Source organism: Cryptomeria japonica, chromosome 2, assembly GCF_030272615.1.
Source record: "Cryptomeria japonica chromosome 2, Sugi_1.0, whole genome shotgun sequence".
Lineage (NCBI taxonomy): Eukaryota > Viridiplantae > Streptophyta > Pinopsida > Cupressales > Cupressaceae > Cryptomeria > Cryptomeria japonica.
The window spans coordinates 455,981,037-455,999,321 of NC_081406.1; the positions used below are offsets into that span (position 1 = coordinate 455,981,037).

The following is an 18,285-nucleotide window of genomic DNA, read 5'->3' on the forward strand; positions in this document are numbered from 1 at the left end:
CCTTCCCACATTGGGCACTTGGTGATCAGAAAGTGGAAGGGTTGCATTTTCAGCAAGCTTTGAGTTTATGCTTTCTAACCTTAATGGGTTATATGTTGGTTGATGATTCTTATTGGTCTTAAAAAACACAAAAAAAAATATCCGGGATAATACATGAGGCCCTTCCTACCATTTTAAAACCTGTCAGCAAAAGGAAAAAAATAGGAAGAAACTATGGGGAGCATTGAAAACATTCACCAAAGGCAACTATAGACTAGATAAATGCCACAAACTCTAGATAACCAAAGCTATCAACTAATTTGAGCCCTAGGGTTTTGTTTATCCTATTAATAATCATAGACATGTTAATTTAATTATAAAAAACCCTACTGATTGCTAACCAGTCATACCTTACAAGCATGTATGCCATTTAAGCCTCTTGTTTTCACATACAAGCGCACTTTTTGAAGGATATTTGTCACTTATTATGCAGGGTAGAGATTTTGTTTACTCAAGTCAGCTCTTTGAGACATAGGAAGAATAGTTTGATAGCTGAGCCACCACTTGTGGATGCCTCATTGAGTTTCGCCACTTCAACATGAACTTGGCATACCATTTTCATATCTAGGCCAATTAAAAAGTGTGCCCCCCTTTAGAATGCTTGGCAGAATAATTTGCCACTTAAACCAAGCTTGCTAGCTGAGTGGAATTTCAAGAAACTTAAACCATCTTTATACTTTTTGGCGGAAATTTCTTATGATTGAACTATCATTAAAGTGCACCTGGCTGCCTCTGCTGAAAAGTTAGCTAGCGCAACCCTGTTTCTAAGCAGTTGGCAGAAATTTAGGCAGAATTTCACATATTGTTGCCACCTTTCTGACTCTTAGGCAAAGTTTTCCAATGGTTCAATCATTCATAAAGTGTGCCTGACTTAGATTTTCTGTCTCTTAATTGTTTTATGAGTTTGGTAGAGATCTAGGCAGAGCTTGACAACAATGTCACCTCCTTTCATCATGTTGAGCTACATTTGCAGCAGCTCAATCACTCTAGGCAGGTGATAGATTCTGTTAAAACTTCTAGTTCTTTTAAGACCTGGTGGAAACTTCCTATGGTTAGGCCACTTAAAATGTGTGCCATCTTGTACAAATACTGCATTCTTTTAAGCCTTATGTTTCCTGGCAGACATTTCAAGCAGTTGAGCCAATTTTTCGGTCTTCAAATACTTGACTAACTCTGTCCAAGTGCACACTACATTGCATCTGGCACTATTCCTTTGTTTTGGCAGGGATTTAGGAAGGTTAAACCACGTCTGGTGTGCACCCTTAGCATTGTTGTCTCTTGTCACATAACTTGGTGGAACTCTACATGACTTAAGCCCTTTTTATAGTGTGCCTGGACCCTTAAGAGTAGAGGTGAATGTCACTTATGCCAACTTACCAGATCTTATCACCTATGTGGAAACTTCCACCATCTCTACCATTTTCATCAGTTGAACTTCTCTTGTGTCTGTCCCATGACTGTCTTTGTACTGATGTTGCCTCTAGAGCTTCTGAATTTCATCATTATTTCATTTTAGAACAGCTGCATCCTTATCAACCTGCGATAGTTGTTAGTTTGAAGAGTAAATTCGACACAAATAACCTTGCAAACTGACTGGGAAAACACAAGTTGAATTTAGCTCAAACACAATTAATATATCCTTGATGACAAACAGAAAAACTAAGTACAAACATTGAGTTTTGTAGGGGTGCAACATTATCTTTTCTGTTCATAGTATCTAATGGGATTTGCATGTTGTCTAATTTTCTATCATGCTTGGAGTATTTATATGAAGGGGCCTTCATATATAGGGCTATTGTCATTTGCCACGGTGTGGGTTTGTGGAAAAAGTTTGAACCTGCTCTGATATCAATGTTATAAACTGCCCAATTGGATACTTGCACACATAAATAAAATACAAGACTACAAGCCTACCTACATACATATCATCCCTTATCATTCTTTGCAATAACACATTTACTAATTCTGATTTCATCTCCATCATTCAACCATAATTGCATTAAATGCATTCAATAGGCTTCATGGAAGTAAGTTTTTTTCTATGGAATAACTTGTTAATATGAAGAAGCTATATTGTTTTATATTAAAAAGCTTTTACCAGTAGTACTAGACACACTCTTTCTTGCATGTTTTGTGTCTGGAAAGAAGATATCCTTTTCATACGCTCATTTATTCTTTGAAATTCTAATCTTTGTTGTGCATCAAAAGGGGCATTTTATTGAATATATTCTTTGCCATTTTCTCATGTACATTTTTATCATTTGGCATTTTTCACAGCCAAATTTAATTTACATACAAAATATCTGTCGATAAATCAGAAATTTACTAGATTCACTGAATCATTTTATTGAGATTCTATAGTTTAATAATTATTTGTTTCCTTGTAAGACAAAAATAAGAAAAGATGATGTTTCTTATAGAGTTTTTCTCCTTTTGGTTTTTCCTCAGTTTTTTTTGTCTTCATCTTCTGCAGGCTCCAGATAGGTTTGTTGCTGCATCTGTACGCAATCCTGTCTGTAACCTTTCATCAATGGTTGCTACCACAGATATTCCTGATTGGTGTTATGTGGAGACATATGGAAAGGATGGAAAAGGGGCATACACTGAAGCGCCTACAACAGAAGACCTCAATGCATTTTATTATGCTTCACCAATATCGCATGTTTCAAAGGTAGCCTAAAAGGCCTTTTGATGATTTATGTTAATTATGCATATTGACAATCAGTATTTTGGCATTCTAAACATCTGTTCTCTTGATTTTTCTGTTTTTGGTCTTACCGCAAATCAATATAAATGACTTATAATCCAACCGAGTCAATCAATTCACTGCATGAAATCTAGTTTTCCTTTTGGTGGAGTGAGGGTCAAACAAATAGAGTCTGAGTGTCAAGTTAGAACAAGATGAATTAGAAACCAAATTTGTATTTTGAGAGACAACTCTATAATGAAGGTTCAACCATGAAGAAAAACATTCTTTCCAGACCAGTAGATAACTATTAATAATTATATGAATTCAAACATACTAATCTATGAATCCATCACATTTCACCTTTTTTTAAATGGAAGTTGTAATGTCCCCATTTTTAGCAAAAGTGATTTGTGCACAATTAGCCTAGTTTCCAAGTTCTTTTGGAGGCTAATTGGTGTACTTGGGAGAACTCCAAAATTCTTGTAGTGCACAGGTTCAGTATTGCAGGGTTTTAATTTATGGCAATGAGCTCAGTTAGTAGTGTGGATTATCATAACACTTTCAGAAGTGTTTTTTGACTTTTGGTGGACTCTCCAAACTTCTTGGAGGAGCAATTTATTTTATTTAAGTCACCTGATTGGCTCTGATCATCAGTCCAAGCCTTCATTATCATGTTGTGATCAACTTTGATTCAGATGTTGTTTCAATGCTTTCCACAACTGGGGTAAAATAATTTAGATATTCACTTATGTTCTAACGTTATATAATTATATTATGAAAGTGACTACTTCAGTCTAAAATATTTTTAAAAAAGGTATAAAGTGAGGTCAAAAGTGGACGCCTAGGACATGGGGAGCCCTTCAGCCTATTGAAATGTTGCTAATCTTTCAAAAAGGTCATTTTGGGTGAAAAAGGATTTATTATAATTTTAAATTGAATATTTCCCTCCGAAGAGCTATATAAGGAGGATGTACGCTCATTTGAAGAGTTAAATTTGTGAATGATACTATTACGATGTTGGAACAAATGCGAGTTCTTCCAAGATTCTTGAGGACAAAATCATCTTGGAGTTGTTGGTTTCGCAGATGAAAACCCCCTAGCTAGTTGAGTAATTTCATACAAAGATCACCATTCTGCTTCAATCAAAGTTTCAGTTTGGGGTTTGTAGATATGAAGATTTTTGCAATGTTTTAATGTTACATATTTTGTATTAGCTTTGTGTTAAGATTGATGAAGATCCTTGGCGATTTGAGGAGTTATTTGTAACTGGCTGCACCGTCTTTTCATGCTTTTTACCCTCTTCACGCTCAACAAAATTGAAGCAGAAGAAAGGTGAGCAAATGCGAACTCTTGAATCCAAGGAAGATCAGTGGAAAGCCATCTTCAACGCTCGACGAAAGTTGTACAGAGAAGGAAGGTGATCGCTGAGTCATCAATTGGACTTGCGAAGAAAGGAAGCACTTTGCGCAGCTGGAACCAGTTGAGCTTTCGAGTTGAATCTAAGATATTCAAGATCTCTATTGTTCTAAAAAATCCAAAAAAACATAAAAAATAAAAAAATCCAAAAAAAGCGAAAAGCAGAAAAAGTAAAAAAAAAATAAAAAAATCAAAGATTTCTCAATGGAGCAACAACAATTTCACGATGAGCAGCAAGTTGATTTTCTTCAACTATGGTGGAGATTGAATACACAACTTTATCCACGTCGATTGTCCGAGTTTGCAAGGCCAGGGCAGTGTAGGATCCATGAGACAAATGAACATGATGAAATGCATTGTTTGAAGTACTTATCAAGGATGGAATCGGCAGCGCAGGGAAGGATCTTCTTTTGGGATGTCCCCAGGCCAGAAGCAGAAGAAAGCAATTTCAGTGTCCCAGAAAGCAAAGATCCTGTTTCAAGCTTCTTATCGACGATGGAGAGTCAGCTTATTTTGAATGGTGAAATGCGTTTAGAAGGCATATTACTACCATTGTGGTGAAGGATTCATAACACATCTCACTCTAAATTTACTTGCTCAGTATGTGAAATGGCTATCAATCAAGTTAGATATCAGTTTGGAATGCTAGTCTTATCCGAAGAAGAGTGCATTGTGAACAAATCTTGGGGCGCACATCTATTGACGTGGATGAAATCGCATTGCTGCAAACTCCATACGGCCAACGCAGAATAGAATAGCCGACTGATTATCCTACTCTCTCTTGAGATAAGGAAGTCTCTAATGCTGTTTTCTAAGTTTGATCAAAGGAGACTACCTCAAGGTTTCTTTTGTGAGGTCTTGACTGTGGGATCTCTCAATGGCTTGATGTGTTTTTGCTGGAAACACAAGGGGACTTACGATTTGCAACAAGCTAGTCTGCTGTGATTCTCGAATTACGCAATAAAGAGCAAAAGGAAAGGGTTAGGAGATCTAAAACTAACAACACGGGTATGTGGGTAGACGGATTCAACATAACCAATTCCTGCTTGGCCAGAATAGCTCACAACCTTGTAGGAACGGTGCAATCTTCAAAGGGACTTGGAAGATTTTCAGACTGAAGACGCACGGCTAAGCACCCAATTTTGGCGCAGCTCAGACGGACACCTGCAATTGAACTAAGCACAATCGAAGGCTCAGGTTAACCACACAAAAGGATACACAATCAGCATATCCTCAGTGGTATGAGCCTGAATCTATCAAATACCTGCACACCCAAAATAGAAAGATCTATCTACAATGCTGAAAGAAACCATGCAAACAGGATGAAAACAAGACAATAAACACCAAATCAATGTTTATATATTGATTTCAACTGCCTATTACAACAATTTCTGCAGCATCTCTATGCTACTGCTAAGATCTAACCTATTCTAACTCTAAAATCTAACTATCTAACCATCTCACTATCTAACAATCTCTAACCTTTACAAAAGAAAGGCCTCTGCCTTTTATAGATATTACAATTTTGAACTGAAGGCTAGGATGGACTGCATCCAAGGGCCCTGATCTGTCTTCCAGAAGCTAACAGCTTTGACCCATGCCTAATTAATTCTCAATTATCCAACCAGCAACTATCTCAACTACCTGCCACTATTTGGCTTTAATTCAAGTCTATCCAATCTTCTTGGTGGTTGGGAATAGTTATCCACAAAAATATCTTGCACGGGACCCATAGGCAGTTTACAATAAAGCAATTTCAGCTTTAAAACTGAATTTCTGGACTTAAATCCAGCTATGTGCTTTTTTGAGAATGCATAAACTTGCAACATTCAGAGTGTTCTTTGGTCTGTGGTCCCGATGGTGGACTTCATCTTTGTTCAGCGGCACGGTTCCCAATGTTTGGTTGCTCTTGCGCTCCTGTATCTTTTCTTTTTCCAGTCTTCAGCGCCTGGCCTTGAATTGCGACCCTTCCTCGATTTGCGTTTTAGGTCTTTCTCCTGGTTCTTCGATGACGTCCTGCGATCAACCAATTTCATTTCATTAAATCAATTTGAAAAATTAAATAATTTAATTTTAACAAACATTAAATTTAATTACGACGTCTGGCTTGAGAAGCTCTTTGTGAGATGTATCTTGAAAATGCTTCTCCTTCTCTTCGATTGTGAAATTTGATCCTTGGTCTTTTACTTCTGCGTGATTTTACCTTCGGAGTCTTGGGCGTTTTAAATGGGTTTATGGCGCGATTCTGGAGGTTTGGAGAACTTCTGCAGATTTTAAAACTCTAACTCTCATGCTTTTCTGGTAAATTTCGGAGAACTTAGACGCTATTTTGCAATTTGCAAAAACTTCGGACCCTTTGGCGTGTTTGGAATTTCGCAACTTTAATGCCAAATTCGGAGCTTAAGGCGCCTTTTACAACTTGTCCAGAATTTCAGACCATTCAACGTTTTTGCGAACCTTTGAAGTGAAGTTCGGATTTTTTGGAGGTTTTAACGTTTTGGTGCCCAAGGTATTTTTCACGATTTTAACCTTCTGGAGCTTTCAACGTTTTGAAGCATATTTTGCGAAATTTTAAACAAATTTCGGAGCTCCCAGCATTTTGCAACCTTGGAGATATTTTCGGAGCATTCATACTATTTGCAAGTTTGATGGGTTTTTTAAAATTTCGGGGCTAGGGTCCGAAAATGGGTGTCTAAGGCGAACTTCGGACCTGGAGGAGCCTTGCAAGATTTCGCGTTTTCACATTCCGCCCCTAGGGTCCGAAAATGAGGATTTTAAGGCGAATTTCGGACATAGAGGGTTTTTGGCGAAGTTTAAAAGGAACTTCGGACCTAAACGCGCCTTTATAAACTCGATACACTTTCCATTTACCTCCCCCCAGGGTCCGAAATTGGAGTTTTCGCGCTTTGGTGCCGAAAGGCATTTTCGGACCATAAGACATATTTCGTAATTTTCAGAAGAATTTTGGACCTATAAACGCGTTTTGCAAATTTAGAAGAAACTTTGAATTTCGGCCCTAGGGTCCGAAATTGGTGCTTTAAGTGAAATTCGGACCTGAAGGCACTTTTGCAACATTTCACTTTTTCGGACCTCCTGCCAGTTTTGTCAACTTTTTCACTTTTTTGGCCCAGGGGTCCGGAATTGGACAACTTAAGTGAAATTCGGACCTCTGGGGCATTTTCGTAACTTTTGAACTTTTTCACATTTTAGCCCCAAGGTCCGAAATTGGGCATTTTGGGCGATTTTAAACGTTTTCTCAAGAAGTGCGAGCTTGGGCACTTGGGCAAGTTTGTCCAGTTCTCCTCGGAGGATCATTTAATGGAATATAACATTTAAGTATAATCTCTTATACTTTAAGTTATATTCCATATATACTTTCAGGATGTTTGAGAGTGGTTTCAGACCTCCAGGAGTTATATTGCAAATTCTAGTTTTTGAAGGTTTCCTCAGTTTTCAGAGTTAGCCAAATTTCAGGGTCAGGAAATTCCAGACTTAACCAAATTTCAGGATCAGGAAATTCCAGACTTAGCCAAATTTCAGGGCAGGACAGAAAGGCACAAATTGGGGGGTCCCTGTCCAAGACGGGGATGGGTGTGCGATTCGCACAACAACATCTCGTAGCTGAATTCAGAAGAACATGTGAACAAGATATCACTACACCACCTGATTGTGAAGGAAGCCAGTTACACGCCGACGATACAGATGCACCTGATGATCAATGTATTGCAATAAGTAGCTCACCATGCCTTGCACCTAAAGAAGAATGTCATGAAACGAAAGCTGAAGAAGCAGTTGAGAATGCTCAAGTAGTGATAAAGGAAGATCCAAGCATTGAGCAAGCAATCAAAGATGAAGATGATTCATTCCTTGAAGAATTCTCATTTTTGCTACAAAAGGAAATCCTTGAGAATGAGATGCAAGAGGTTTCAAAGAACATCCTTGAAGGGGACAATCAAGTTGAGATGTTGAATGAGGAAACACAAACCATCAAGAAGAACAATTCGAGGGGGCACTCAGAGACATCCACACTCTCATGAAATTTGAGGGAGCGCTGAAGGATCTTATAGAGGAAGCACAAATGGAATCATTGCCAAAAATTTTTCAAGATAAGCAAGTTATTGTGAGTGATGTGATCCATCATCAACTCCGACCTCCTGTGACAACACTTGAGGATGGGACATCACCAAAGATTATATTTGATCAACTAGAGGAGATGTTTGAAGCTCAATCACTCAAGGAGTCTCTAGTTTTTGAAGATATGCTTACATAGTTTCATGAAGATGCGTGGTTTATGCATGGGGATGAACAAGATGTTATTATGAAAACGAAGAAAGTTGAGCTATTGAAGGGGGCGCTAAGCCTATTTCAAAAGGATTGTGCAAGTGAAGATCAACATGTCATGGATGCTTGTGGAATGGTACATCACCAATGGCGACCTCCTGAAACTGCTGATGATCTCGATACACTTCAATTTGAGCAAGCCCTTGCATCTGAGCTCGAAATATGCTAGGTTTCCTCTTTCCTTAATCCTATCTTTGAAAGTTATTATAATTTTGATTATGGGGGTTTTGGGAAAACAACTTGTATCTGGATTGATCATGGTCCTGATGAGTTACCTCAACTGATTATCTTACATGAAATCTTGCCTGAGTATGAGAGATGCATGGTGAGAGCTTGCTTTTCCATATTTAAGGATGAATTTGCTAGGTTGAGAACCATCACCTTTGCCACGTTCCTGTTGCATATCCTGAGAAATCATGTAAAGTCATGTATATATTTCGCTTCTTTGAGTCGTGTCAAGTCTGGGAGTCTTGTATATAGTTCTAAAGTAGGTTTTCCTTTCGTGTGTTTTAGTTTAGGGCTCTTTTGAGCCTTGTTCTTAATTTGCAATGAGTCATTTGACTCATGATCTTGAGTGGCTCAGGTAGCTAGTCGCCTGCTTTCTTTCGTTGGCTTTTGGTTTGCTTTAGTTTAGGTTGCTTTGGGTCAGCTTGCTTTTGAGTCGGTCGTTTTCTTAGTGTAGGTGTCCTGAGTAGGAGCCTCCATTTGTGAGAATGGGTGTCTGTGTTGTGTCTCACACATTGGCAACATCTTGGATCTTATGTTAGACTCATTTCTTAGATATCTATTCATGAAGTATTTTGAATCCGAGGTTGTTCCTCTCCAGCTTTATCACCTGATCAGGACTTGTACTTGACTTGGAAGGGAATCACTTTCTGTGTCTTGATGCCAACATCTTTTGATTAGTATATCTTAACACATTAATAAACTCCGAGTCATTATGGTTTTCAGGCAAAGCTGTGATTAGTGAAAAATCTAAAATTTGGCTTCAGTGCCACCGCAATCCTCAAACCCTAGTAAGCTTCACTGCTTACAAGCCAAAGGGATTGATGGAACGAAAAAGCAATATCAAAAGAGAAAAGTGAGAAAATGAAAGAGAAAAATCAAAAGAAAATGAGCAAAATGAAATATCAAAATTGGCTAATGGGAACATACGAGTAACTCCATCGGGGCTATGGATGTCCTACTGGCAAGGGAGCAATGTTCGTGAGATTGAGGCGATAACCTCGTCGGGACTATACACGTCTGACTAGTAGCGAGGCTCTATCCAGGATGCTTATGAAGTTTAGATACACTATGTAGCCAATCACAGGGGAACCTGAAGATCATAGTCGTCTACCGAGAGGAATGAATACACTTGCACACACGTATGTAATCAATGACTAAGTATCTTGATCCTGGTTGGGATTCTCCTTTCGCTTTGAGTGCATTTTCTAGTCTCTTGACAAATTGGGTTGAATTTTTCGGAGGTTCTAAGTGTCAATTGGGTCTTTATCTTTGAAATGTTCAGGAGCATTCATTCGAGGTGGCGCTAGATGTTGTGACGTATTCACACATCGCCCATTGCAAATGGGGACCCCTACTTTTTGCTTTCTAGGGTTAGTTTTATTTGCTTAGTTGTCCGGTTTTGACTATTAGCCTTTGCATTGGAGAGTTACCAGAGAGATCATTAGGATAGAAGGCTCTACTTAAGTTGAAGTGGGTCAGTAGGTGGTCTAGGTCAGGGTCTCTTTGAAAGCCTTCTCTAGGTCAGGCCTTGCTCTTGTTTCTAGGTTAGGTCTTGATTGAGTTTAAGGAAGTCCTTATATCCTGCTAGGGTGGCCTTGCCGTTAGGACCTAGGACATTTAGCCATGGAAGTGATGAAGAATTTGAGCGCAATTGCCAAATTCGCTCTTGACCCTTCCAAAGGGACAGGAGCGAATTTCCTTAGAAATCTTTTTTGCTCCCAGTATAGACCTCAAAGATTGCTCCTGCGTCTTGACTGAGTGATGAATGACCTATGTTTTGCCTTGTGAACAAGTTGGAACGAAGTGAAATGAGGAAATTGAACCTAAAACATGAATTTCGCTCCTGACCCTTCCAAAGGGTCTAGAGCGAATTTCTCTAAAAACCTCTCCTGCTTCTAGCATAGGTTAAAATCCTTGATTCCACGCCGTGAGTGAATGAAAATGGACTTATACATACCTTTGGAAATGAGCTAAACCAAGTGAAATGAATAAAAGTGAGGAATTTGTGCAAAAAGCAAAATTTCACTCCTGACCCTTCCAAAGGGTCTAGAGCGAAATTCCTAGATAGGTCCTGTCCTTCCAAAGGTACCTAAGCGAAATGGTTAAGATGCACTTTTGATCCAATGTTTTGAACTAGGCACCTCCTTAAAGTGATTTGTTAGCATGTCTTGAGGTGAGAATGATGTGAATGAGGGGGAAGATTGAGTGTTTCGAAGGTATTTAAGGTTAATTCCTTAAATTCGCTCTTGACCCTTCCAAAGGGTCCAGAGCGAATTTCCTTATATCTCCCTTCTTGGTCATAATTTGCCTCATAAACCTTATCCCTATGGCGTGGTTGAGAGAGTATTGATGTATGAAACAAAGTGAAGGATTTGAGCATAATTCCAAATTTTGCTCCTGACCCTTCCAAAGGGTCTTGAGTGAAATCCTCCAAATGACTTATTTCTTCACTAGGGACATCAAATGGTGGGCATGCATGGCAAGGAAGAGATTTGAAAGGATAAGTAATGACTTATTTCTTCACTAGGGACATCAAATGGTGGGCATGCATGGCAAGGAAGAGATTTGAAAGGATAAGTAATGACTTATTTCTTCACTAGGGACATCAAATGGTGGGCATGCATGGCAAGGAAGAGATTCGAAAGGATAAGTCTAAAGCAAGATGAGTGAAAATGAGGAAGAATTGAGCCAAAAAGAGCAAATTCGCTCCTGACCCTTCCAAAGGGTCCAAAGCGAATTTCTCCATAAGACATTATATCTTGCTCAAACCTACAATCTAACTCATTCCCAAGCATTTTTTTGAAGGCAAAAGACTTGTTTTGGATGATTAAAGGATGAGAAATGGAGTTTTGTGAAGGAAAATCAAGCAAAATGTAAATTTCGCTCCTGACCCTTCCAAAGGGTGCAGAGCGAAATTTATCCAAGCTCTTGACCCTTCCAAATGGTCCAGAGCGAAATTCCCTAAAGGACCTAGTTCTTTACCAAATTCATTGAATGGTTGTCATTCTGAGCAAAAGTGAGGGCAAATTTGCAAGATCATGGAGAGAAAAGGATCAAGGATCAATTTTAAAGCAAAGCTAAGGCAAATTGGATGTGGATTGAGCCTAAAACATGAATTTCGCTCCTGATCCTTCCAAAGGGTCCAGAGCGAAATCCTTAGGATAGCCTAATTTCTTGCCAAAATGTTGAAATAGACACCACTTTGAGAGCAAGTTAGCTTGAATATGATAGGATAAAGGGGAATGGGCAAGTCCAAGGCAAATTGGATGTAGATTGAGCCTAGAAATGCAAATTTCGCTCCTGACCCTTCCAAAGGGTCCAAAGCGAAATTCGTAGAAAGACTCTATTTTGCCTAATGCACCTAAAACAACCTTGTTTAAATAGCAAATTGACTTGATGGTGATGGGAGGAGGTGTAGAAAGTGAAATTCAAGGAAAAGAAGGGATGAATGGAAGATGAATTGAGCCTAGGAAGAAATTTCGCTCCTGACCCTTCCAAAGGGTCCAAAGCGAATTCTCCTAAAAACACATATTTCCTCCTTGTTCAAATCAAAGTTTTTGTTCCTAGGACATGGTTGAAGGAGGATTGATATATTCTTGCCTTAGGAAGTGAATTGAGGTGAAGGCAGTGATGAATTTAAGCCAAGAATGCAAATTTTGCTCCTGACCCTTCCAAAGGGTCCAGAGCGAAATTCTTTAAACCTCTATTTTGCTCCATGTTTGAGACCAAGATCTTTGTTCCTATGGCGTAGTTGAAGGAGGATTGATATATTCTTTCCTTAGGAAGTGATTTGAGGCAAAGAGATGATGAAATTTGAGCTAAAATGCAAATTTTGCTCCTGACCCTTCTTGAGGGTCCAGATATCAGAAGAAGGATCTTACAAACACTTCAAGGCGAAGTGAGTTACTAGAGAAGTTGACTTGGCCATGAATTCCTATCACCATTATGCAAAATCAAGAGGAGGCTTCATCAAACACATGAGATTCAAGGAGGTACATCATTCATCGAGTACATCAAGGACGAGGGAGGATCAACCAAGGTCAATGCAAGGGTACATTGAAGAAGCAGATAGTTTCAGAAGACTTAATCAAAGTTAGCTTCTCATCATCATCACATTTAGTATCATGAAATATTGCTCAACGTTCATTGACTAGGCAAGTGTGAGACAAGGTGGCATCACAGTCATTGTTCCTCCAGTCAGATAGCTCCACCTCAGCATGTCCAAATTCAATGTACTTGACTCACCAGTGATGGCACAAACTTCGAGGCACCTACCCCTGACATCTATTAGTCCACACTTATGAAATGTAATTTTCTCATTGGCTAAGGGAGTTTGTTGTAACAAAACCTAATTAGGGTTTTCATCTTGTAATCCTAGCCATTGATTGTAAGTCAATCAAAGCCATTGAAATGTAAAGAGCTCTCTATATAAAGCTCTGGCTCTTCATTTGTAAGGGTTAATAGTTAAGAGTTAGCTAATAGAGGTTAGAATAGCTAAGAGTCAGTAAAATAGAATAGCAATTAGAATAGATTAGGAAGAGAAGGCAAGGAATTGTTGCCTTGATTGTAAATGAACTCCATTTTCATTGAAGTTATGGTGAAGTGTGTTGTTTCTTTGCAATATGCATGGTCCCTTGTTGAATCTTCACTTTAGATGGTAAATAATTAGATTGAATAAAGGAAGTTATTGAATGTACTTGCGTGGAATCTGCCTAGTCCAAACCACTAGCCTCTTGCTGATTGTAAGTGCGCCCTGCGTGGTCAACTAGCATAGAATGAGCTTAATCTCAAGTCGTTACACGTCTATTGTTCATGCATTAACTTGAATGGTGATCAGAGTCTGATGGTGTACGATTTGAACATATTCGAAGCATCCCTTAGAAGATCGCACTGAGTTGGTGTCGGATTGTTCAACCTGATGGTGAGACCTAGCCCAGTAGGACTCCACCTAGTCATTCATCCATCTTCTTGCATTCTAGGTCTTAGATTAGTTTCTCCAAACCTTGTATCTTTTGATATTTCTTTATCTTCCAGCTAGTAGATGGGATTCAAGTTCCAGTAGATTAAACGCTTAGGAAGTTGAATGTAAGTCCCCTTGTGATTCCAGCATAATCACATCATACCACAAGAGCTTATGCACACGTAGAGACCCTACATACCAGAACCTTGGAGTTGCCTCGATTGATCCTTAGGCAAAATCTTCAGCATTCAGGGAAACTTTGTTCAAGAGAAGATAAGATACCTTGGTATTTTATTTTGCGTTCGTATGTGCATGAAAAACACATCAACAAGTTTCGGGCCTTTGTAGTCAGTGTATGGGCTCAGAAGAGGAACTTACTATTTATAGTAAGTCAATCTGGTAGTAGTGCTATTTTTAATCAGGGCACCTAGACACATGGGGGTTATACAGTGTTGACCCTTGCTTCAGACGACTCGTCAAAAGATTGAATATTGAGGGAGATATTAATATTTTAGTGGTTAAGTTATTTAATTAACTTTTACGGATATTATAAAGTCACTTTATGACTTTATATAAATTAAAAGCCACTTAAATATTATAAAGTGACTTTAAAATCACTTAAATGAAAAGTTCGCCCAAATTCATTTTAGAACTACGTAAAGTAATTAAAATACATTTAATGTATTTTAAAAAGGCAATTAGACATACTTTCTTGCAATTCGTGCCATTTAAAAGGGAAAAAGCAATTCAAACTCAATTATTGTTGATTATTTGAAATTGCTTGATTTTGCTCTGTGGATTTTCTAAGACAAGGGTTTCAGAGGGTTATCTATTGAAGAACGAAAATTCTCCATGGATCTGTGATTTTGAGGTTGTGAAAGATTAGCTGAATTATTGCAACTGAGAGGGCTTCATTTAGGAGTCTTACTGTGTAATAACATCGACAATTTTTTTTTATTTTCTCAATAAAATTACAAAGCAAACACAATAACCCGTTAAGGTTAGAGAAATAAGCCAAAACAACTGAAAGGGAACCCTTCCACCTTTTGTTCACCGAGAGCCCAATCTGGGAGGGTGAGAGCATACGTTGTGCTAGGGATCGTTAGCACCATAAACTGAACTGAAATTACAATGCACGAGCGGCAAGCCAGCCCATTCTGCTTATCCAACAGGATAGAAACTAAACTACTTGGCGGTGAACCAGCCAAGGAAAACAACAAGGAATTTCAACACAATCACTCTACCGCATATTTCAGTGGGAGGACAATACATAGAAACTATCACTCCACCTCATATTTCAGCGGGAGGACAATATCACTCAACCACTTACTTAGTGGGAGGACAAAAGTTCCAAACTGAATTACAAACAAGAAGGCGACTAAGCCATCCTCTTCCACTTGCACAGTGGGAATTACAAATAAGAAGCAATAACAATGATTGATCAGTACTACTAAAACAATCTTACAAATAGAGATATGAGAATAGATAAGAAGTTAAGTGTAGATCTCAAGCTATCCAAAACCACACAACATAAACACTACTTGCTGTTCTGAAACTCAAAATCAATGACACACAGAACTAGACACACCAAGCAACACCAAAAAAATCACAACTCACTCAAACCTACACTAAATCACACCAAATCTGAAACAAATGAAGGAAATGACATAGGCGATCAATCCCCAAACCTCAAACCAACAATGTGGAAGCTTCAGGAGTGATGCATGCAACCCGAGGCACTTCCCAAATGGTACGACCTGCTATAGATTTCGACTTGCAGCTAAAATTCAGAATCACCACGTCCCAATCTGCAAATTGGTGAGTTATATCACCTAGGGAGTATGGTTGGATAGAGCCAATAACCAGAATGTAATGATCAACAGGCAGGGAGATATGAACGAAATACTGCTTCAGCCACCACGTCCAGCAACACCAAAATCATAGCAGCAAACCAAACTCTCCAAATCCACACAAAACACAATCCACGGGAAACAACCAAGCAATCCAACAAAATCGAACCACAACTAGGAGTGATGTGACACACTCAAAACTACAAAGGATACTCTAGGAGGTTTTCACCCTCGAAGAAGTCTAGAGTCATTCTGATAGCATAATAGTGTAAATTCTCTGGATAACCAAATGAGAGGCCAAGCACCTGTATTTATAGATTTCCTAGTCTGAAATTCAAATCCAAATTACTGCCAAATTCACCCCGTTCAATTTGCATTTCATTTCCCCAAGGTGGACCAAGTATGTCGTCCCACTCATAAGTCAAGATCACGCCTAGAGGGAAAGACCACGACTTTTTGGCATGTAAATATACTTTGTTAAATAAAATAATGTCTCCACATTCACTTTTTGGCATCCCCCTTCATAAAATAAATATTTCGCCTAACAGACTTAGGAAAACAACATTATGTACAATTCTCAATAACATTAATCAGTACTAAAATAATTAAATATTAAACCTTAGGATAAGGAAATAATATTTAATTAAATAACTTATAACTCCAATACTGATTATCATCAAAATCAAGGATGAAGATGAGCAATGAAAAGCACTGAACTGAACTAGATTACGACCTTGTCCAAGATTGCCAAAAATAGCAACGCTCAAACTGCTACTTACTAAAAATAGTAAGTCATGAAATACTGCTCCGAAAAGCATGATCTTCGCACCTAGAGAAAGAGCTTGGAAAGCTCAGTAAAACTGTACCATCCAGTCGGCCAAATCCTAACTTACTAAAAATAGTAAGTATGCGAACCTCAACCGAACGTGATGCATGTATCATCACTGCGAAGATCTCCGAAAACCCAGAAAAAGTCCACAATCAGAAATTTCAGACTTCAACTACCTCCCACTCAAAATCCTCCCGGAAGAGGGAAACCCTAATTTTGCCAAAAATAGCCTACGGGCCTCCTGAATAGGCTATTCTCCACCAAGAATGATCACTAACTGGAAGGGGACATTACACTGTGCTACATCAAAAGTTATTTCCTTTATTTATTTGCAGATTTTGAATAAGAAAAAGGGGCATTCAGGTTTAGATGCTCCAATTGCAGCATATTTAATTCAATAAGCCAGCTGTACTATCCTTTCTTGCTAGTCGTACAATTTCCAGCTTGGCACATGGGTTCCAGAAAAGGGGTGTTTGACCTAGAGGGCTGAAATGCTTTCTTATTTTGTATTCTGGTTGCACCATTCCCAACACCTAGGCTATTCAGGCAATACCATCAGCTTTCTAGCCTGGAGAATTCACATTCTGGACTTGTACACTCATTTTGATCAGTTTCCCAGTTTTGGCTGGCAAACTTAAAAATTCTTTATTTAAAATAAGTTGAGGACCTCCAGGTATGCAATTAGCATTAGAATTATTTGTAGCAGTTATATTATTCATAATATTATTGCAGTTGCTCCGTATTTCTTGTCTATTCAGTTTTATGTGCAATTCTTGCCTAACACACTTGTTATTTTTTGCTTAAAATTCTTCAAAACCTTTGAAAATACAAAAACAAGACAACATTTGTATCAGTAGAAGAGTCAGAACCAGCATATTCTTACAATGGTATCAGAGCTCTGATCCTGCCTTCCTGGAGGGTTAGAAGTTCTTATGCATCAACATTAGTTTGGGCCTCATAGGTTTTATACACGCAGGAGACCTGGTTTACAGGGTAACCGGGATCAATTTGAAGAGATACCATTGGAAATCATGGGAGACAGGAATGATGGTGAACCACGTAGAGAGCTTGTTAACAATGAGGACCAAGAAGCTGGAATTATTACAAGGGGTCAAGTAACTAGGCAGGAACTGGTGGCAAATCTGTTGCAGCAACTGACAACAACCATACAACAGATTACTATGCCTAGGGGACATAACTAGAATCAGGAAGAGAATGGAAGTGTTGCTGGTCGCCCAAGGGCAAGAGTGACACTCACACACCTATGATAGGCCTACACACCCAACATTTGTGAGAAATGAACCTAAAGAAGAGGATGTGGCTGAGGGGGAAGATGACATGGTATTTGGAGATAATGTGATGACAATGCATGATGAGTGGGATAGATTACGATAAAGAGTTAAGCATCATCTTAACTTTGACAGTTTCATCAGTCAAAAGAGAGATCATAGCAGGAATTGGAATGACAGGAAACCATGGAACAAATTCAGTGATCTCAAATATGCCACTAACAAGCTTACACTCTCCTCTTTTGATGGCAGCGGTAGAGTTACAGCCAGAGCTTGGGTTAGCAAGTTGGATACCTTCTTGAACTTACGTCCTATGACAGAGGAAGATGCCATTAAGTTTGCAACTTTGCATTTGGAGGAGTTGCCCATGACTGATGGCACCATGGGATGGTTACCTTGCAACATGACTTTATCACTACATATCAGGAGTTTACTGATAGACTAGTTGAGTGCTTTGACAAGAGAGACCCAAAGCTATATTTTAGAGATTTAGCTCAGTTGAAACAGATGGGCAACTTGGAGTCATATATTGGTGAATTTCAAAGGTTCTCGGTCATGGTCATAGGTATTCAGAGAGAAGGTTGGCCATACTATTTTTTGAAGGTCTTTATGAACCTATGAAGGGTTGGATTAAAGCTTTTGAT

General features: G+C 38.8%; 1 protein-coding gene across 2 annotated transcripts in view; it reads left to right on the top strand.

Moving 5' to 3' along the window:
* The window catches only part of LOC131031593 (acylamino-acid-releasing enzyme 1), a 273,309-nt gene that overhangs the window by 186,614 nt on the left and 68,410 nt on the right, over window positions 1-18,285 (top strand). For both annotated transcript variants that reach the window (XM_057962741.2, XM_057962743.2), the window contains one exon: window positions 2,513-2,710. In XM_057962741.2, coding sequence (XP_057818724.2) covers window positions 2,513-2,710 — 198 coding nt within the window. The remainder of the gene's footprint in view (window positions 1-2,512; window positions 2,711-18,285) is intronic.